General features: G+C 37.6%; 1 protein-coding gene across 3 annotated transcripts in view; it reads right to left on the reverse strand.

The window, feature by feature from the left end:
* Positions 1-23788, reverse strand: part of UPRT (uracil phosphoribosyltransferase homolog) — a 65337-nt gene that overhangs the window by 5277 nt on the left and 36272 nt on the right. Inside the window, exon 7 of one of the 3 annotated variants that reach the window (XR_003522535.1) lies at positions 5331-5486. The exons of 1 other annotated variant lie outside the window; for it this stretch is intronic. Coding sequence is in view for 1 of the 2 variants with exons in the window: in XM_027607773.1 (XP_027463574.1) it covers positions 5449-5486 (38 nt within the window). In the remaining variant the exon portion in view is untranslated. Of the gene's footprint in view, positions 1-5131; positions 5487-23788 lie in introns of those variants that run through there. One more of the 3 variants, XM_027607773.1, reaches the window with a different exon arrangement.

Raw genomic sequence — 23788 nt, forward strand, 5'->3', positions numbered from 1 at the left:
CAAGGAGAATCTCTGCAGATGACTGGCCTGAAGGATAAAACAGCCAAAACACAACAGCAGAGTACACCCTGCATACATTAGAGACACTGAGACACTCCCTACAGCATCAGACCCTGGACACTATATGGCCTCTTCTTCATAAAGTTATTACTTTCAGGAGAAGGAGACATAACTGGCTTTTCTAACACGGAGAAGAAAGTAGAGACTTAGACAAAATGCCAAGATGGAGGAATTCATCCCAAATGAGAGAACAAGATAAGGCCACAGCCAGAGATGTAAGGGAAACAGATATAAGTAACATGCCTGATGGAGAATTTCAAGCAAAAATCATAAGGATACTCACTGGGCTTGAGAAAACAATGGGAGACATCAGTGAGACTCACTGCAGAGATAAAAGAGTTAAAAAAGAATCAGAAATGAAGAATGCAATAAATGAGATTGGAAACAGGCTCGATGCAATGAACAGCAGGGTGAAGCAGAGGAATGAATTAATGATATATGATGTGGGAAACAAAGGCAGAAAAAATTATTAAATTTCCTTACTACTTACAGCCCATCGACAAGTCCTTGAAACAGGCAGAGTGACATTCCTCTAGGGACTCAACTGCCTCAATGTTAATACTTTGCTAAGGGCAAAAGACAATCCTAGTCTGACTGCCCACCCCCCCGCCACCAGGATCCTGTAAGTCTACTTTAATGTATAAAAATTCCTTTGGAAACTTCCTTTATCTCTAACCCCCGCAAGATACGTGTTGACAAATCATCCTCCAAGCATATGGCCCACTGATATACATCTGAAGGGTCTCATGACTAAGGTTTTATTATACAGTAATAAATGACCTTTCCCCAACAACAGCTAGCCTGCTCAAGATCCTGGAAACCTTGCTTCCAAAATTCCTTAGAGACTTATGCTATCCCGAACCACCTCCCAACTTGAAAGTATATAATGGGCCACTCCTCATGACCTCATTGCAGCTCTTTCTGCCCATGGGTTCTGTCCCCATGCTTTAATAAAATCATCTTTTTGCACCAAAGACGTCTCAAGAATTCTTTCTCAGCCATCAGCCTCGAACCCTAATAATGGCTTTCCTTTATCAATATAGAAGACAAAATAATGGAAAATGATGAAGCTGAATAAAAGAAAGAAGACTTATGTAACATGAGAATACACTTGGAGAACTCACTGACTCCATCAAATGTGATAACATTCATAATATAGTCAGAAGAAGAGAGAGTAAATGCGATAGAAAATCTTCAGGGAACTAAAGCTGAAAACTTCCCTAATCTGGGGAAGGAAACAGACATCCAGATTCAGGAGGAACAGAGAACTTGCATCAAAATCAATACAAGCAGGACAATACTGACATATACTATAACTAAATTTGCAAAATATATTGATAAAAAAATCTTAAAAGTAGCAAGAAAAAATAAGTCCTCAGCTTACAAGGGAAGACCCATCATAAGCCTACCTGGAGATTTCCAAAAGAAACTTAGGCAAGCCAGAAGGGAGTGGCATGGCATATTCAAAGTGCTGAAGGGGAAAAGTCTGCAGCCAAGAATATTCTATCCGGCAAGGCTATCATTCAGAATAGTAGAGAAAGTTTCCCAGACAAACAAAAATGAAAGGACATCATTACAACTATACCAGCCCTGCAAGAAATATTAAAGGGGACCCTTTGAGTGGAAGGTAAAGACCAAAAGTGAAAAAGACAAAAAAGGATCAGAGAAAATCTCCAGAAACACTGACAAAAGAAGTAATAAAATGGCACCAAATATATATCTACCAATAATTACTCTGAATTTAAATAGAATAAATGCTCCAAAGACTCCAATCAGAATGGATGATAAAACAAACCAATATATATGCTGCCTATAAGAGACTCATTTTAGAGCTGAAGACACCTTCAGACTGAAAGTGAGGGGATGGAAAACATTTATCACAGGAAAGGATGTCAAAAGAAAGCTGGAGTAGCTTATATTGGGCAAACTAGACATTAAAACAAAGACTGTATTGAACAACATGGTGAGAGTGGACATCCCTGTCATGTTCTTGACCTTAGAGGAAAAGCTCTCAGTCGAAGGTGATATTCACTCTGGGTCTTTCCTATATGGCTTTTATGATGTTGAGGTATGTTCCTCTATCCTTACATGGCAGAGGGCTTTTATCAAGAAAGGATCCTGTATTTTGTCAAGTGCTTTTTCTGCATCTATTGGATCATATGGTTCTTGTCCTTTCTTTTATTAATGTGGTGTATCATATTGATTTGTGGATGTTGAACCACCCTTGAAGCCCAGAAACAAATCCCACAAAGCCCAAACAAATAAAAAGAATAATCTTTTTAATGTACTATTGAATCCTATTAGCTAGTATCTTGGTGAGAATTTTTGCATCCATGTTCATCAGGGATATTGGTCTGTAATTCTCCTTTTTAGTGGGGTCCTTGTCTGGTTTTGGGATCAAGGTAATGCGGCCTCATAGAACGAGTCTGGAAGTTTTCCTTCCATTTCTATTTTTTTGGAACAGTCAGAAGAATATGTATTAACTCTACTTTAAATGTTAGGTAGAATTCCCCTGGGAAGCCATCCAGCCCTGGACTCTTGTTTCTTGGGAGATTTTTGATGACTGATACAATTTCTTTGCCGGTTATGGGTCTGTTCACATTTTCTATTTCTTCCTGTTTCAGGTGTGGTAGTTCATATGTTTCTAGGAATTTATCCATGTCTTCCAGATTGCCTAATTTGATGGCATATAATTGCTCATAATATTCTCTTATAATTGCTTGTATCTCTGGGGTGTTGGTTGTGATCTCTTTCATTCCTGATTTATTTATTTATTTATCTATTTATTTATTTATTTATTTTTATTTGGGTTCTTTTTTGTTCTTTTTTTTTTTTTTTGAGAAGTCTAGCCTAGGGGTTTATCAATCTTATTAATTCTTTCAAAGATCCAGGCCCTAGTTTCATTGCTCTGTTCTATCGGGTTTTTTTAATTTCTATAGCATTGATTTCTGTTCTAATCTTTATTATTTCTCTTCTTCTGCTAGATTTAGGCTTTATTTGCTGTTCTTTTTCCAGCTCCTTTAGGTTGCATATTTGAGACTTGCTTCTTGAGGAAGCCCTGTAATTGCACTACTAGGTATTTATCCAAATGATACAAAAATAGTGTTTCAAAGGGGCACATGGACTCCAATGTTTATAACAGCAATGTCCACAATAGCCAAAATATTTAAAAAGCCCAGATATCCATTGGTAGATGAATGGATATAGAAGATGTGGTGTATATACAATGGAATATTACTCAGGCATCATAAAGAATGAAATCTTGCCATTTGCAATGACGTGGATGGAACTAAAAGGTATTATGTTAAGGGAAATAAGTTAGAGAAAGACAAATACCATATGATTTCAATCATATGTGGAATTTAAGAAACAAAACAGATGAACATAGGGGAAGGGAAGGAAAAATAAATAAGATAAAAACAGAGAGGGAGGCAAACCATAAGAGACTCTTAACTATAGGAAAAAAACTGAGGGTTGCTGGAGCAGAGGTGAGGGGGTGGGGTAACTAGGTGATGGGCATTAGGAGGGCACTTGATGTAATGAGCACTGGGTGTTATATGCAACTGATGAATCACTAAATTCTACCCCTGAAACTAATAATACACTACATGTTAACAAAATTGAATTTAAATAAAAAATTAAAATTAAAACAAAGAAAAAAACTATAACAAAAGATGAAGAAGGTCAGGATATCATAATAAAGGGGTCTATCCAAAAAGAAGATGTAATAATTGTAAATATTATGCACCCAAAAGGGAGCACCCAAATATGTAAAACATTTAGTAACAAACATAAAGGAAATAATGGATAATAACAAATTAATAGTAGGAGACTTTAATACCCACCTTACATCAATGGACAAATCACCTACACAGAAAATAAACAAGGCAACAATGGCTTTGAATGACATACTGGACCAGATAAACTTATAAGATATATTCAAAACATTCCATCCCAAAAAAGCAGAATACACATTCTTTTCAAATGTACATGGGACATTCTCCAGAATAGATTACATACTAGGTCACAAATCAGGCCTCAACAAGTACAAAAAGACTGAGATCATACCCTGCATCTTTTCTGACCGTAATGCTATGAAACGAAGTCAACAACAAGAAAAAATTTGGAACGACCACAAATACATGTAGGCTAAGCAACATGGTACTAAACAATGAATGGGTCAATATGGAAATCAAGGGGAAAAAAAAAACAAAAAAAGTATGCAAGCAATTGAAAATGAAAACACAAGGATCCAAAACCTTTGGAATGCAGCAAAAGCAGTCCCAAGAGGGATGTATATAGCAATACAGGCCTACCTTAAGAAGCAAGAAAACTTTCAATTAAAAATCTAACCTTACATGTAAAGGAGCTACAAAAAGAGCAATATATGAATCCTAAAGCCAGCAGAACAAGGGAAATAATAAAGATTAGTGCAGAAATAATTGATATAGAAACTGAAAATAAAAAACAATAGAACAGACCAATGTAACCAGGAGGTTGTTCCTAGAAAAATTACTAAAATTTATAAACCTCTAGCCAGGCTTATCAAAAAGAAAAGAGAAAGGACCCCAAAAAATAAAATCACAAATAAGAGAGGACAGATAACCAACACCACAAACATACAAACAATAATAAGAGAATATTAGGAAAAACTATATGCCAACAAATTGGATAATTTAAAAATGGATAAATTCCTAGAAATGTATAAGCTACCAAAACTGATACAGGAAGATAGAAAACTTGAAAACCAATAACCATCAAAGAAATAGAATCATTAATCAAAAATATTCCTACAAACAAAAGTCCCAGGCCAGATGGCTTCCCAGAAGAATTATACCAGACATTTAAAGAAGAGTTAATATCTATTATTTTTAAACTATTCCAAAACATAGAAAAGGAAGGGCAACTTCCAAATTCATTCTATGAGGCCAGCATTACCCTAACACCAAAGCCAGATAAAGACTCCACTAAGAAAGAGAATTACAAACCACTATCCCTGATGAACATGGATGCAAAATTTCTCAATAAAATACTAGCAAACGAAATCCACCAATACATTAAAAGAATCATTCACCATGACCAAGTGAGATTTATTCCTGAGTTGCAAGGGTGGTGCAGTAGTTGCAAATCAATCATTGTGATACACCACATTAATAATAGAAAGGATAAGAAACATGATCATCTGAATAGATGCATAAAATGCATTTGACAAAGTTCAACATCCATTCATTATAAAAACCCTCATCAAAGTAGGTTTAGAGGAAACATACCTGAACATAATATAGGTCATCTATTTAAAACCCACAGCTAACATCATAGTCAATGGGGAAAAACAGAGCTTTTCCTCTATGGTCAGGAACAAAACAGGGATGTCCACTCTCACCATTGTTATTTACCATAGTATGGGAACTTCCATCCATAGCAATCTGACAACAAAAAGAAATAAAAGGCATTGTGTAAGACTGTTGAATCACAGATCTGTACTTCTGAAACAAATAACGCAACATATTTTAAGAAAAAAGAAAAAGAAGAAGATAGCAGGAGAGGAAGAATGAAGGGGAGTAAGTCAGAGGGGGAGACGAACCAGGAGAGATGATGGACTCTGAAAAACAAACTGAGGTTTCTGGAGGGGAGGAGGGTGGGGGGGTGGGTTAGCCTGGTGATGGGTATTGAGGAGGGCACATTCTGCATGGAGCACTGGGTGTTATGAACAAACAATGAATCATGGAACAGTACACCAAAACAAATTGTGTAATATATGGTGATTAACATAACAATAAAAAAATTAAAAAAAAAAGAAATAAAAGGCATCTCAACTGACAATGAAGTTGTAAAATTTCACTATTTGCAGATGAGGTAATACTCTATATAGAAAACCCAGAAGACTCCACCAAAAAACTGATAGAAGTGAGGAGCTAAAATGGTGGCATTAGGAGGACCCTAGGCTTGCTTCATCTCTTGAAAACAGCTAGATAAATATCAAATCATTTTGAATACCCAAGAGATCAATCTGAGGACTGACAGAACAAACTGCACAACTAGAGGGAGAGTGGAGGCCACATCATAGAAGGTAGGAGGTGCAGCGATGTGATTTGGGAGATAAAAGGATCCCATGTGCTATGGAGGTGAGGGAGCCCTGCTCACAGAGAGAGGTAAGGGGTGGGGGAGCACACAGGGGATTGCACATGAAAAACACTTCCCCCAAAGCCATTGACTGGGAAATCAGAGAAGCTGATTTTCATGAGTTTTTACAACCAGCAGGGCTCAAAAATGAGTTTTAGTGGTCCACAGCATAGTCAGTGGATGTTGCAGTGCTCCTGTGGAGAAGGAGGGCAGATAGCCCAGTAACAGAGGGCATGATCCGAAGATGCCCTGGGATGCACTGGGAGGGACAGTTCCCCCTTTCTGGACCACATCTGTAAGAGGTGGCATTGCATCTCTGGGTACAAAAGGGTCTGTGGGTGCCATTACCCTGTCCTGCCACTCAGCATAGGTGCAGAGACATCCACTTAGGGTGGCTAACCTGGATACAGCTCTTTGTTGCACTTTACTCCGAAATCCACGCCCCCACACTTTGTTGTAACTGCCCTTCTGGGACAAACCTGCATCAGACTGAGAGCAGCAAGACCATCACCCAGAGTAGGAGTGCCAGTCCCTGCTATACTAGGTCACTATAAAGTTTATTGTTTTAAAACAGCCATTTTACCTGGAATAGAACACAGGTACACTGTGCTGCCAGGTGGGCAGACAGCCCAGACACAGAGAGGGTGAAGGCAGGAATATGAGGGATGCCTGGAACACACAAGAGGAGACTGTTTGCTCTTCTGAAAAGGCTAACCAGACAGCAATGGGTGCAAACTCCCATCTCCAGGACTAGGGAGGGCTGGAGCCATTTCTATACCCTACCCCTCAGGATAAACTAACTTCAGTAAGCAGAAAAGCACCAACAGTGGTGACCTATAATGCTTACACCAAACCCTGCCCCCCTGTGCTCTGCAGGTGCTGCTTTTCTAGTGAAAGTGTATCTCAGAACCAGAGCAGCAGGCCCCTCCCCCAGAAGACCAGCACAACCCCAGTCCACCCCACAGACACCTTGTCTACTGACCATAGTTCTGCAAAGCTTCAGCTCTAATAGAAATAGCACTGGGCCTCTTATAACAAGCAGACCAGAGGACACCTAGTTAAAACTCACCATACTCTGGCCATGTCCAAACACTCCCCACTGCAGGCAAGGAGAAACTGCAGAGCACTGACCTGAGGGAAAGAACAACCAAAACACAGCAGCAGAGTGCACACAGCATACAACAGAAATACTTCCGGAAGCACAAGGCCTTAGCAGTATATGACCTCTTCTTTCTAAAGCCATTAATCTCAGGATCAGAAACTATGACAGGATTTTCTAACAAACAAAAGAATAGAGAGACCTAGACAAAATGCCATGATGGAGGCATTCATCCCAAAAGAAAGAACAAGAAAAGGTCACAGCAAGGATTTTACTCGAAACAGATATAATATGACTGATCCAGAATTTGCAGCAATCATAAGGATACTAGCTGGGCTTAAGGAAAGCACAAAAGACATGAAGGAGTCCCTTACTGCAGAGATAAAAGACCTAAAAACTAGTCAGGCCAAAATAAAAAATCCTATAACCAAGATATGAAACTGACTGGATGTAATGACAAGGATGGAAGAAGAGGAAGAATAAGTGAAATAGAAGACAAAATTATGGAAAATAACAAAGATGAAAAGAAGAGGGAAAAAATATTGGCTCACAAATGTAGAGTTAGGGAACTCAGTGACTCCATAAAGCAAAGTATCACTAGTACCATAGGAGTCCCAGAAGAAGAGAGGGGAAAAGTGGCAGAAGGTTTATTTAAGCAAATTATAGCTGAAAACTTCCCCTAATCTGGGGAAAAAAACAGACAACCAATCTAGGAAGTAGAGTGAACTCCCATCAAAATCAACAAAAGCTAGACATCACCAAAAGATCATAATTAAATTTACAAAATATAGAGATAAAAAAATTTTAATGGCACCAAGACAAAGCAAATCTTCAACTTAAAGGGAAGACAAATAAGCTTAGCAGCAGACCTCTCCATAAAATCTTGGGAGGCCAGAAGGGAGTAGAATGATATATTCAATGTGCTGAATGGGAAAAATATGCAGCCAAGAATACTCTATCCAGCAAGGCTGTCATTCAGGGGAGATAGAAGGAGAAATAGAGTTTCCCAGAAAAACAAACACTAAAGGAGTTCATGACCATTAAACTAGACCTGCAAGACATATTTTGAAGGGAACTCTTTGAGTGGGAAAGAAAGATCAACAGCTAAAAGGACTAGAGAGGAACAGAGAAAAACTTCAGAAACAATAACAAAATAAGTAATAAAATGGAACTAAATTCATAACTGTCAATAATTTCTCTGAATGTGAATGGACTAAATGCTGCAATCAAAAGACAGGGTGTGAAAAGGATAAAAAAGAAAAAACAAGACCCATCTAATTCTGCCTACAATAGAAGAAAGACAAATCAAGGAATCAATCCCATTTACAATTGCACCCAAAACCATAAATACCCAGGAATAAACATAACCAAAGATGTAAAGGATCTGTATTCTGAAAACTACAGAACACTTACAAAAGAAATGAAGGATGACACACAAAAAATGGAAAAACATTCCATTCTCATGGATTGGAAGAGCAAATATTGTTAAAATGTCTATGCTACCCAGAGCAATCTACATTTTCAATGCAATCCCTATCAAAATACCATCATTTTTCACAGAACTGGAACAAATAATCCTAAAATTTGTATGGAACCAGAAAAGGCCCCAAATAGCCAAAGAAAGGTTGAAAAAGAAAACCAAAGCTGGTTGATCACAATTCCAGCCTTCAAGCTCTATTACAAAGCTGTAATCATCAGGACAGTATGGTACTGGCACAAAAACAAACACATAGATCAACTGAACAGAATAAAGAACCCAGAAATGGACCCTCAACTCCATGGTCAACTAATCTTCAACAAAGCGGGAAAGAACATCCAGTGGAAAAAAGTCTCTTCAACAAATGGTGTTGGGAAAATTGGACAGCCACATGCAGAAGGATGAAACTGGACCATTTCCTTACACCATATACAAAAATAAACTCGAAATGGATGAAAGACCTAAATATAAGACAGGAATCCATCAAAATCCTGTAAGAGAACACAGGCAGCAACCTCTTTGACCTCAGCCACAGCAACTTCTTGCTAAACACGTCTCCAGAGACAAGGGAAACAAAAGCAAAAATGAACTACTGGGACTTCATCAAGATAAAAAGCTTTTGCACAGCAAAGGAAATAGTCGACAAAACTACAAGGCAACCTACAGAATAGGAGAAGATATTTGCAAATGTCTTATCAGATAAAGGGCTAGTATCCAAAATCTATAAAGAATTTATCAAAGTCAACACCCAAAGGAAAATAATCCAATCAAGAAATGGGCAGAAGGCATGAACAGACATTTCTCCAAAGAAGACTCAAATGGCTAACAGACACATAAAAAAATGCTCCACATCACTTGGCATCAGGGAAATACAAATCAAAACCACAATGAGATACCACCTCATACCAGTCAGAATGGCTAAAATTAACTCAGGAAACGATAGATATTGGTGAAGATGTGGAAAAAGGGGAACCCTCTTACACTGTTGGTGGGAATGCAAGCTGGTACACCCACTCTGGAAAATAGTATGGAGGTTTCACAAGAAGTTAAAATAGAGCTACCCTATGACCCAGCAATTGCACTACTAGGTATTTATCCAAAGGATACAAACATAGTGATTTGAGGGGGCAAGTGCACCCCAATGTTTATAGCAGCAATGTCCACAATAGTCAAACTATGGAAAGAGCCCAGATGTCCATTGACAGTTGAATGGATAAAGAAGAGGTGGTATATATACTGATGGAATATTACTCAGCCACCAAAAAAGAATGAAATCTTGCTATTTGCAATGATGTGGATGGAACTAGAGGGTACTATGATAAGGGAAATAAGTCAGTCAGAGAAAGACAAATATCATATGATTTCACTTATATGTGGAATTTAAGAAACAAAACAGATAAACATAGGGGAAGGGAAGGAAAAATAAAATAAGATGAAACCAGAGAGGGAGACAAGCCATAAAAGACTCTTAACTATAGAAAACAAATGGAGGATTGCTGGAGGAAAGGTGGGTGGAGGGATGCAGTAACTGAGTGATGGGCATTACAGAGGGCACTTGATATAATGAGCACTGGGTGTTATATGCAACTGATGAATCACTTAACTCTAACTCTGAAAGTAATAATATACTATGTGTTAATTAATTGATTTTAAATAAAATGAATAATAAAAAATAAATGCTGCCTAAAAGAGGCTCATTTTAGACCTAAAGACACCTGCAGACTGAAAGCAAGGGGATGAAGAAATATTTACCACACAAACAGCAGTCAAGAGAAAGCCAGGGTAGCAATACTTCTATCAGACATACTATATTTTATACCAAAGACTATAACAAAAGATGAGGAAGGGCACTATATCATAATGAAGGGGTCTATCCAACAAGAAGATCTAACAATTGTCAATATTTTTGTCCCCAAAACTGGAGCACCCAAATATATAAAATACTTAATATCAAGCATAAAGGAATGCATTGATAATAATACAATAATCATAGGGGAATTTAATGCCCCACTTACATCAATGGACAGATCATCTAATCAGAAAATCAACAAGGAAACAATGGCTTTGAATGACACACTGGAGCAGATGGACTTAACAGATATATTCACCACATTTCATCCTAAAGCAACAGAATATGCATAACTTGTTAAGTGTACATAGGACATTCTCCAGAAAAGATCACCTAGGTCTCAAATCAGGCCCCAACAAGTACAAAAAGACTGCGATCATACCATGCATATTTTCTAACCACAACGCTATGAAAATTGAAGTCAACCTCAAGAAAAAATTTGGAAAGACTAAATACATGGAAATTAAAGAACATACAACTAAAGAATGAATGGGTCAACCAAGAAATCAAACAGGAGTTTAAAAATATACATTGCAACAAATAAAAATGAAAACACAACAGTCCAAAACCTTTGGGATGCAGCAAAAGCAGACCTAAAAGGGAAGTATATAGCAATACAGGCCTAACTCCCAAAGCAAGAAAAATCTGAAATAAGCAACCTAACCTTACACCCGAAGGAGATAGAAAAAGAACAACAAATGAAGCCTAAAGCCACCAGAAGAAGGGAACTAATAAATATTAGAGCAGAAATAATTGATATAGAAACACACAAACAAACAAACAAACAAACAAACAAAAAGAGCAGATCAATGAAACCAAGAGCTGGTTCTTCAAAAGAATTAATGAAATTGATAAACCCCTAGCCAGAGTTATCAAAAAAGAAAAATGAAAGGACCCAAATAAATAAACTCACAAATGAGACAGGAGAAATCACAACCAACACCACAGAAATACAAACAATTATAAGAGAATATTATGAAAAACCATATGCCCGGGGCACCTGGGTGGCTCCGCTGGTTAAGCAACTGCCTTTGGCTAGGTCATGATCCCAGGTTCCTGGGATCAAGCCCCACAGGGAGCCTGCTTCTCTCTCTCCCTCTGCCGCTCCCCCTGCTTGTGTTCTCTCGCTCTCTCTCAGGTGAATAAATAAAAGTCTTTAAAAGACCTAGAGAGATCAGAGGGAGAGGGAGAAGCAGACTCATCGCTGAGAAGGAAGCCTGATTCGGGGCTCGATCACAGAACCCTGAGACCATGACCTGAGCTGAAGGTAGATGCTTAACTGACTGAGCCACCCAGGCACCCCCAAAAATAAAATCTTAAAAAAAAAACCATATGCCAAAAGTTGGACAACCTAGAAAAAATGGATAAAATCCTAGAAATATATAAACTACCAAAACTGAAACAGGAACAAATAGAAAACTTGAAAAGTCCAATAACCAGCAAAGAAATTGAATCAGTAATCAAAAAATCTACCAACAGACAAAATTCCAGGGCCAGAAGTCTTCACAAGGAAGTTCTACCAGACATTTAAAGAAGACTTTTATGCCTATTCATCTTGCACTATTCTAAAAAATAGAAATGGAAGGAAAACTTCCAAACACATTCTATGAGGCCAGTATTACCCTGATTCAAAAACCAGACAATGACTCCACTGAAAAAAGAACTACAGGCCAATATCCCTGATAAACATGAACAAAAAGATTCTCAACAAAATACTAGCAACTAGAATCCAGGATTCGAGTTCTTCCAATCCATGAGCATGGAATGTCTTTCTATTTTTTTGTGTCAACTTCAATTTCTTTCATCAGTGTTTTATAGTTTCAGAGTACAGATCTTTTACCTCTGTGATAAGGTTTATTCCTAGGTATCTTATGGGATACCCAGGAATACATTACATGCAATCATTCCCCACAATCAGGTAGGACTTATTCCAGGGTTGCAAGGGTGGTTCAATATTTGCAAATCAATAAACATGGTACACCACATTAAAAAAAGAAAGGATAGGAAACATTTGATCCTCTCAACAGATGCAGAAAAAGCATTCGACCAAATACAACATCCATTCTTAATGGAAACCCTCACCAAAGTAGAGGGAACATAACTCTACATCATAAAGGCCATACACGAAAAACCCACAGCTAATATCCTCAATAGGGAAAAGCTGAGAGATTTTCCTTTATGGTCAGAAATAAGACAGGGATGTCCACTTTCACCACTATTACTTAATATAGTACTGAATGTCCTAGCCTCAACAATCAGATAACAAAAAGGAATAAAAGGCATCCAAATTGGCAAGGAAGGATTAAAACTTTCACTGTTTGCAGACATGATACACTATGTAGAAAATCTAAAAGATTCCACCAAGAAATTGCTAGAACTGATACATGAATTCAGTCAAGTGGCAGGATACAAAATCCATGTGCAGAAATTGTTGCAATTCTATACACCAATAATGAAGCAGCAGAAAGAGAAATCGAGGAATCGACCCCTTTTGCAATTGCACCAAAACCCATAAGATACCTAGGAATAAACCTAATCAAAGAGGTAAAAGATCTGTACTCTGAAAACTAAAACACTGATGAAAGAAATTGAAGATGACACAGAGAAATAGACATTCCATGCTCATGGATTGGAAGAACAAATACTGTTAAAATCTCTATATTACCCAAAGCAATCTACACATTTAAAGCAATCCCTATCGAAATCACCAGCATTTTTCACAGAGCTAGAACAAACAATCCTAAAATTTGTATGGAACCACAAAAGACCCCAAATAACCACAGCAATCTTGAAAAAGAAAAGCAAAGCTGGAGAAATTACAATTCTGGACATCAAGTTATATTACAAAACTGTAGTGAGCCAAACACTATATTATTAGCACAAAAGTAGACACACACATCAATGGAACAGAATAGAACACCCAGAAACGGACCCACAACTATATGGTCAAGTAATCTTCAACAAAGCAGAAAAGAATATCTAATGGGAAAAAAAAGACAGGTTCTTCAACTAATGGTGTTGGAAAAACTGGACAGCAACATGCAAAAGAATGAAGCTAGAACTCTTTCTTACACCAAACACAAAATAAATTCAAAATGCATGAAAAACCTGAATGTGAGAAAGGAAACTATTAAAATCCTAGAGGAGAACACTGGCAGTAACTACTGTGACATTGGCAGTAGAAACTTCTTACTAGATACATCTCCTGAGGCAAGGGAAACAAAAGCAAAAATGAACTACTGGGACTTGATCAAGATAAAAAGTTTCTGCACAGCAAAGAAAACAACCAACAAAACTAAACGGCAGCCTCAGGAATGAGAGAAGATATTTGCAAATGACATATCAGAGAAAAGGCTAGTACCCAAAATCTATAAAGAACTTATCAGGGACACCTGGGTGGCTCAGTCGGTTAAGCGTCTGCCTTCAGCTCAGATCATGGTCCCAGGGTCCTGGGATCAAGTCCTGCATCTGGCTCCTTGCTCAGAGGGGAGCCTGCTTGTCCCGCTGCCTGTTCTGCCTGCAGCTCTCCCTGCTTGTGCTCTCTCTCTCTCTCTGACAAATAAATAAATAAATAAAATCTTCAAAAAAAAATAACTTATCAAACTCAACATCCAAAAAACAAATAATCCAGTTAAAAAATGGGCAGAAGACATGAACAGACATTTTCCCAAAGAAAACATACAGATGACAACATGAGCACTGGGTGTTATATGCAACTAATGAATCATTGAACACTACATCAAAAACTAATGATACAGTGGCTAACTGAACATAATAAGACAAAAAAATTAAAGAAAAAGAAAAATTTTAAAATAATTTAAAAAAAGAAAACACATAGATGACTAACAGACACATGAAAAGATGCTCAAAATCACTCACCCTCAGGGAAATATAAATCAAACTACAATGAGATATCACTTCACACCTGTCAAAATGGCTAAAATTAATAACACTCAAAAGATTTGGCGAGTATGTGTAGAAAGAGGAAACCCTCTTTCACTGTTGGTGGGGATGCAAACTGGTGAAACCACTCTAGAAAACAATATGGAGTTTCCTCAAAAAATTAAAAATAGAACTACCCTATGATTCAGCAATTGCACTACTAGGTATTTATCCAAGGGATACAAAAATACTGATTCCAATTGAAACATGCACCCCAATGTTTATAGCAGCATTATCAACAATAGCCAAATTATGGAAAGAGCCCAAATTTCCATCACCTGATGAAGGGATAAAGAAGATGTGGCATACACACACACACACACACACACACACACACACACACACACACACACACACACAATGGAATAGTACTTAGCAATAAGAAAGAAATGAAATCTTGCCATTTGCAACAATGTGCATGGAGATAGAGTGTATTATGTTAAGCAAATTAAATCAGTCAGAGAAGGAGAAATACCATATGATTTCACTCATATGCAGAATTTAAGAAACAAAACAGGTGAGTATATCAGAAAAAAGAGAGAGGCAAACCATAAAACAGACTCTTTGTATTTACTTACTTACTTATTTGAGAGAGAGAATGAGGAGGGGCAGAGGAAGAGAGAGAATATCAAGCAGACTCCCTGCTGAGCATGGAGCCCAGTAGGGCTCAATCCCACCACCCTGAGATTCTAACCTGAGCCAAAACCAAGAGTTGGATGCTCAACTGACTGAGCCACCCAGGTGCCTCTAAACAGACTCTTAACTATAGAGAACAACCTGAGCATTGTTGGAGGAGAGACAGGAAAGAGGATGGGTTAAATGGGTGATGGGTATTAAGGAGGGCACTTGTGATGAGTACTGACTGTTATATGTTTGATGAATCACTAAATTCTACTCCTGAAACTAATATTATACTGTATGTTAACTAACTGGAATTTAAATAAAAACTTGAAACTACAAAGAACAAAAAAGACATAGGGTGACTGCATGATTAAAAAACAGGACCCATATGTATTTTGCCTACAAGAGGCTCATTTCAGACCTAAATACACATGTAGATTGAAAGTGATGGGATGGAGAAACTTTTACCATACAAATGGATGTGAAAAGAAAGCAAGGTTGTGGCGCCTGCGTGGCTCAGTTGGTTAAGCGACTGCCTTCGGCTCAGGTCATGATCCTGGAGTCCCTGGATTGAGTCCCGCATCGGGCTCTCTGCTCAGCGAGGAGCCTGCTTCTCCCTCTAACCCTCCCCCCTCTCATGTACTCTCTCTCTCTGATTCTCGCTCTCTCAAATAAATAAATAAATCTTAAAAAAAAAGAAAAGAAAGCAAGGGTAAAAATACTTATATCAGAAAAAATAGGGCTTAAAACAAAGACTATAACAAAAGACAAAGAAGGACACTATATAATCATTCAGGGAAAAATCCAACAAGAAGACATTAAAATTGTAAATATTTATGCACCCAACATGGGAGCACCCAAATTCTTAAAACAGTCAATAACAAACATAAAGGAAATATAGTAATACAATAATAGCAGGGGACTTTACACCCACTTACATCAATGGAGAAATCATCAAAACAGAAAATCAACAAAGAAACAGTAACTTTGTGTTTTTTTTAAATTTTATTTATTTGTGAGAGAAAAAAGAGAGATAGCACAAGCAGGGGGAGTGGTAGGCAGAGGGAGAAGCAGGCTCCCCACTGAACAAGGAGTCTAATGGGGACTTGATCCCAGGACCCTGGGATCACGACTTGAACTGAAGGGAAACGCTTTACCAACTGAAACACCCAGGCATCCCAAGAAATAGTAACTTTGAATGACACATTGGACCAGATAGATTTAACACATTTTCAGAAATTTCCATCCTAAAACAGAAGAATACATATTCTTTACTAGTGTTCATGGAATATTCTCCAGAATAGATCACATAATAAGACACAAAACAAATCTCAACAAATTTAAAAAGATCAAATTCATTCCATGCATCTTTCCTGACCACAAAGCTATGAAACTTGAAATCAACCCCATCAGAAAAAAACTATAAAGAGCACAAATACATGGATTAAATAACATGCTACTAAGCATAAATGGGACAACAAAGAATCAAAGAGAAAATTTAAAAATACATGGGAAGAAATGAAAAGGAAAGAAACAAGGGCCCCAAATCATTGGAAGGCAGCAAAAGATGTCCTAAGATGGAATTTTAGCAATACAGGCCTACCTCAAGAAACAAGAAAAATCTCAAACAACCAAACCTTACACATAAAGGAGCTAAAAAAGAAGAATAAACAAAACTCAAAACCAGTAGAAAGAATGAAATAATGAAAGATTAAAGCAGAAATAAACAAAATAGAAACAAAAACAATGGAACAGACCAATGAAACCAGGAGCTGGTTCTTTAAAAAGATGAACAAAATTGATGAATGTTTAGCCAGACTCATCAGAAAAAGAGGAGGAGAGAGAGAGAGAGAGAGAGAGAGAAGACTCAAATAAATTAAATAATAATCAAATAAAAAATAAACTGACACTACAGAAATACAATTATAAGAGGATATTATGAAAAACTATATGCCAATAAAGTGGACAATCTAGAAGAAATGGATAAATTCCTAGAAACATATAATCTCCAAAAACTGAATCACTAAGAAATAGACAATTTGAACAGACCTATTATCAGCAATGGACTTGAATCAGTAATCAAAAAAATCCCAACAAAAAAAGTGCAGGATCAGATGGCTTCACAGGTGAATTCTACCAAACACTGAAAGGGGTTAATACCTATTCTTTTCAAAAATATTCTGAACAATAGAAGAGGAAGTATGACTTGCAAATTTATTCTATGAGGTCTGTATTACACTGATACCAAAACCAGATAAAGACACTATTAAAAAAGAAAACTACAAGCCAATAGGACTGATACACGAATTCAGCAAAGTCACAGGATACAAAATCAACATACAGAAATCTGTTGCACTTCCTATACACTAATAATGAAGCACAACAGAAAGAGAAATCAAGGAATCAATCCCATTGCAATTGCACCAAAAACCATAAGAACCTAGGAATAAACCTAATCAAAGAGGTAAAAGATCTGTACTCTGAAAACTAAAACACTGATGAAAGAAATTGAAGATGACACAGAGAAATAGACATTCCATGCTCATGGATTGGAAGAACAAATACTGTTAAAATCTCTATATTACCCAAAGCAATCTACACATTTAAAGCAATCCCTATCAAAATCACCAGCATTTTTCACAGAGCTAGAACAAACAATCCTAAAAGTTCTCTGGAATCTCAAGAGACCCCAAACAGCCAAAGGAATCTTGAAAAAGAAATGCAAATCTAGAGTCAACACGGTTCCAGTCTTCAAGTTATATTACAAAGGTATAATGATCAAAACAGAATGGTACTGGCACAAAAACAGACACATGGATCAATAGAACAGAATAGAAAATCAAGAAATGAACCCACAACTATATAGTCAACTAATCTTTGACAAAGCAGGAAAGAATATCCAATGGGAAAAATAGTATCTCTTCAGCAACTAGTGGTTTTTGATTTGTAGTTACTATTAGTTTTGTATATAATGTGTTCGGTATATAGCAGTCTATATTAAGTTGATGGTCACTTAAGTTTGAACCCATCTTTACTTCTTCCTCCCCATACACATTTTAGGTATATGGTGTCATATTTTACATCCCTTTATTTTGTGAATGCCTTGACTGAATTTTTATAGAAATATTTATTTTTACTGCTTGTTTCCTACTTTTCATACTGTCACTTTTGGTCTTTCCTTTCCACTCAAGTGTTCCCTTTAATATTTCTTTTAGGGCTGGTTTAGTGGTCATGAATTCTTTCAGCTTTTGTTTGTCTGGGAAACTCCATTTCTCATTTTGATCTGAATGATAGTCTTGCTGGATAGAGTATTCTTGACTGCAGATTTTTCCCTTTCAGAACTTTTATCATGTCACTCTCTTCTGGCTTGCAAAGTTTCTGCTGAAAAAGCTGCTTATAACGTTATTATGGGGTTTCCCTTGTATGTAGCTGTCTTCTTTTCTCTTGCTGCTTTTAAAATTTTTTTATCACTACTTTTTGCCATTTTGATTACTACGTGTCTTGGTGTGGACCTCCTTTGGTTGATTTTGTTGGGGGATCTCTGTGCCTTCTGGATCTGGATACCTGTTTCCTTCACTAGATTAGGGATGTTTTAAGCTACTATTTCTTCAAATAAATTTTCTTCCCCCTTTTTCTCTCTTCTCCCTCTGGGATCCCCATAATGCAAATGTCATTATGCTTGATGCAGTCACCACAATCCCTAAGTCTATTCTCATTTTGCATAATTCATTTTTCTGTCATTTGTTCAGCTTTATTACTTTGCATTACTCTGGATTCTAGTTCATTAATTCATTTTGCTTCTTCCAGCCTGCTATTTATTCCATCAACTGTATTTTTAATTTCATTTATTGTTCTTCATCTCTCATTGGTTCTTTTTTATGTTTTCTACCTCTTCTTAAGTTCTCACTGATTTCCTTCACTCTTTTCTTGAACACAGTGAATATCTGTATGACCATCACTTTAAATTCTCTATCAGGCATTTTATTTATATCTTCTTCACTTAAGTCTTTTGCTGTGGTTTTGTCCTGTCCTTTCATTTGTGATATATTCTTCAGTCTCCTCATTTTGCCTAACTCTCTATTTGTGTTAGGAAAGTCAACTATGTCTCTTGCTCTTGAAAGTAGTGGGCCAGACATACACTTTTAACTAGGTAACTCCAGCAGGAGGTGGAACTCCACAAAGATTGCACAGCTGACAGGGGAACTTCACAAAGTGTGCACATTTGGACAGGGGCACATTTTCACAAGCTGCGGGCATTGTCCTCTCCCACAGGGAACGTGCAGCCACCCTGTAGGCCTGAGCCAGGCCAGGCTGCTTGGCAAAGCATGTGCAGGCAAGGGATGTACTTTTTTTATTGTCTTTTTTTAATTATTAGTTTCAGAGGTAGAATTTAGTGACTCATCAGTTGCATATAACACCCAGTGGTCATTACATCAAGTGCCTTCCACAATGCCCATCACCTAATTATCCCTTCCCCCCACCCACCTCCCCTCCAGCAACCCTGTTTTGTTCCTAGAGTTTAGTGTCTCTTATGGTTTGCCTCCCTCTCTGTTTTCCTCTTGTCTTATTTTTCCTTCCCTTCAAGGGGTGCACTTTTAACAAGGTGTGCTCCTTCTCCACAGGAGTTCAGGAGGAGCAGTGTTTTTAAATTTTGCATGGGTCTTCTTGGGGAGGGTATCCAAAGCACTGGGACTGAGGCAGGCCTGGCTGAAGGGGACAGAGCATAGTGTAAGTGAGTTAGGTAATAAGTGCTGGTGCTGCACTGGTTCCTGCAGGTGGCTGTGTGTTTGTAGTGTTGGGTGGGGGAGAGAAATGGCATCTGCCAGCTCCTTTGTTCCTGGTGAAGTCCCTGAGCAAACTCTGAAATTAGTAACTAACTCTCCCTCGCATAAGCTCCAGGTACCTTTCAAACTGCTGCTTCCAAGCTGTATTTCCACAGGCTGTTTGCTGTGCTATCTCTTTAGTGGCAAGGGCTCAGTTTCCTAGAGTCCTCTAGGCTCTCTCACAAGCAAGGCCACTGATTTTTTTTATTTCAGGCTTTAAGTCCCACTAGTTATAAGCACTCATGAAATCTGATCCCTCTGATTTTCAAAGTCAAATGCTATGGGGATTTCTCTTCCTTTTGTAGGCTCCTCACTGTACTAGTCTGTTTTTCACCCTTCTCTGTGCCCACAGATCCCTCCTTCTGGTGCAGACACACGGGGTTTAGGTTCCCACCAAGTCCTCATCCTTCCTACCCTCTTTGATGTGGCCTCTTCTCTACATTTAGTTGTGGAGTTTGTTGGACCAGCCTTTGGGGTACTTTCCTGGGTTGTTTGCTCTGATGCAGATGTCATCTAGTTGCATCCATAGGATGGCAAGAGTTTAGGGTCCTCCTACTCTGCCATCTTCCCTGGAAGTCCAATCAAAATAGACTTTAAACAAAACATTTTAAGAGAGATGAACAGGTATATATTTTATAATACTCAAAGATGAAATTCTAAAATTGTTGCCCATAAGATCAGGACCAAAACAAAGATGCCTGCTTTTAGCACTTTTTTCAGTATTATAATGGAACTTCTAGCCACAGCAATTAGGTAAAAAAGGAATAAAATTCATTCAAATTGGAAAAGAACTGAAACTATCTCTATATGCATATAACATAATCTTATATGTAGAAAATCCTGAAGACACACACACACACACACACACACACACACACACACAAACATTTAGAGCTAATAAACAAGTTCTGCAAAATTGCAGGATGTAAGATCAACACAGATGAATCACGGATCTGTACTTCTGAAACAAATAATGCAATATATGTTAAGAAAAAAAAAAGAAGATAGCAGGAGGGGAAGAATGAAGGGGAGTAAGTCGGAGGGGGAGACGAACCATGAGAGACGATGGACTCTGAAAAACAAACTGAGGGTTCTAGAGGGGAGGGGGGGTGGGAGGATGGGTTAGCCTGGTGATGGGTATTAAAGAGGGCACATTCTGCGTGGAGCACTGGGTGTTATGCACTAACAATGAATCATGGAACACTACATCAAAAATTAATGATGTAATGTATGGTGATTAACATAACAATAAAAAATTATTAAAAAAAAAAAAGAAAATCACTCTTATACCCATACTGTAGCAATGAACAATCTGAAAGGAAATTAATAAAACAATTTCATTTACAATAGCATCAAAATGAATAAAATACTTAGGGATAAATTTAATGAAGGAGGATGAGACTTGTATACAGAAATCAACAAAACATTGCTGGAAGAAATTAAACACAAATAAATGGAAGGACATCTCATGCTAATGGGCTGGAAGATAATTTTGTTAAGATGTCAATATTACTCAAATTGACCTGCGGATTCAATGCAATTCCTCTAAAAATCCCAGTGGCCCATTTTACAGAAATGGAAGCTTATCCTAAAATCCATAAGGAATTGTAAGAGAACCCAAGTAGCCAAAACAATCCTGATAAAGCACAAAGTAGACGAATTCCCACATCCTGATATCAAAACTTACCACAAAGCTACAGTAATCAAAAGTAGCATAACGATAAACATATACAACAATAAAACAGAATTGAGAGTCCATAAATATACTCTTATATTTATGGTCAATGGATTCTTGACAAGGGTACCAAGACAATTTAATGGGGAATAAAGCCCTTTTTATAAATGGCAGTGGGACAACTGGATAACGACATGCAAAGGAATGAAGTTGAACTCCTTCCTACATCAAACATGAAAATAAACTGAAAATGGATTACATAGTGTATGATTACATTTATGTCAAATGTTCAGAATAGGTATATCCATTGAAACAGAAGATAAATTAGTGGTTGCCAGGGACTGGAGGGAGGCAGAATGGAGAGTGACTACTAATGAATACAGGTTTCTTATTGGGTTAATAAAAAATTCTCGAATTAGATAGTGGTGGTTGGTCAATTCTGTGTGTATTAAAAATGACTTAAATATTTTAAAGGGTTACTTCTATTGTATGTGAATTATGACATAATAAAAAAGTGATGAGAGACAAAGCATGAAAACTTTACATACTTCAATGAACATGTGCTCACATTCAACATGAAGGCAACCAAAGAATGGTCCCCACTGAATAGTCTCCTCGACTTTTGTAGGGAAGTAAGGGTATGGAGGATACTGTAAAGCTATTCAATCCTTTCACACATCACCTCCACATTTTTTTCCTGCTTGATGAAGTGATTTTAGGGCCAGGACTACAATAGTGCCTGTCAGAACCAGGGATGATCCCTAAGCAAGAAACTAATTATACCTTTAAATCTTTATGCCAGAATTTCTAAGGTCCTTTTGGAATGGATTATACTTTCACCCCATCTTGCAAAATTGGAACTGACAATGACTGCAGCTGTATTGCCTAGTGGCCCAGACAGCCTACTAGTTATCTGTGTAACCCTATTCTATACAAATGGGAATGGACTGAAAGGAAAGCACTTGCTAGACTCTTACTGCTGTTGCCAGAAATCTGAACCAGCACTGTCACTGAATCTGAGACTCCTTCTAAAGATGGAAAGGTTTGGGTTAAAGCCAGTGACAAGTACAAAGAAGGAAAAATAGTAGCTGAAGGTAAAAGAATAAATGGCTTATGCAACAAAGGACATTCCATATTACATTGTTTCCTCAAGGGGCTCAAAAGAAGAGAAGAATACTATCTCATCATAATAATACCAGATATCCAAGAGGGTGACACTGTATGTTTGCCCAGACCACCCCCACTTTTGGATTTTGACAAGGTTGAATGGAAGCTTGCAAAGCTAAGTGGTATTATTACTCTAGGAGACATTCTGGTCATATGCTATAATGAACAGGATCAACTGTTGATGACTGAATAAATCTTTAATAATGTGCCAGTACATTTTGCTTCTTAAATTTCAGGTTATATCTACTATAAAGGGTATCAGTTAGGAAGATACTTCCAGGAATTACTCTGCTGAACCATCAAACCATACAACTCCTGGCAGACTGATCAATGTGTAAAACTATAAACTTTGATCACCAAATACTTAGAAAGGTTCTGGGCTATTATGGTCAGAATATAGCAGCTGCATGTCTATGATGCCAAAGTGCGCTGTGTATGAATACTTAATACCCTTGTTTTTGTGCATATAAAGTTAGTAAATAAAAGCTAGTTTCTGATAGGAATAAGGTAGTAGGCATTATATGGTGGGTTTAAATCCCCATGGGAAATGGCCCCACTTTGAGACAAGGAAGGCTAGGGGAGGCCTTCATGGCATACTGAGAATAAATAAAAGCCAGGCGTGACTACCCATATAACCTCAGCATGTGGGACCCAACATTTTAGGAAACAAAACATGTATTCTTTTTTAAAAAAAAGATTTATTTATTTATTTATAAAAGAGGGGGGAGAGAGAGCACATGCCAGCACGTGGGGGCAGGGGGGTGGGGCAGAGGGAGAAGAAGAGAGAAACTCAAGCAGACTCTGCACTGAGCATGGATATACCAATGTATGTTAACACCACTCTCTCAGTAACTGATAGAACACACAGAAATATCTGTAAAGAAAGAGAAATCTTGAACAACACTATCAACTAACTTAACACAATTGACATTTCTATAGAACACTCAATAAC

This window comes from Zalophus californianus, chromosome X (genome assembly GCF_009762305.2).
Source record: "Zalophus californianus isolate mZalCal1 chromosome X, mZalCal1.pri.v2, whole genome shotgun sequence".
In the NCBI taxonomy this organism is placed as follows: domain Eukaryota; kingdom Metazoa; phylum Chordata; class Mammalia; order Carnivora; family Otariidae; genus Zalophus; species Zalophus californianus.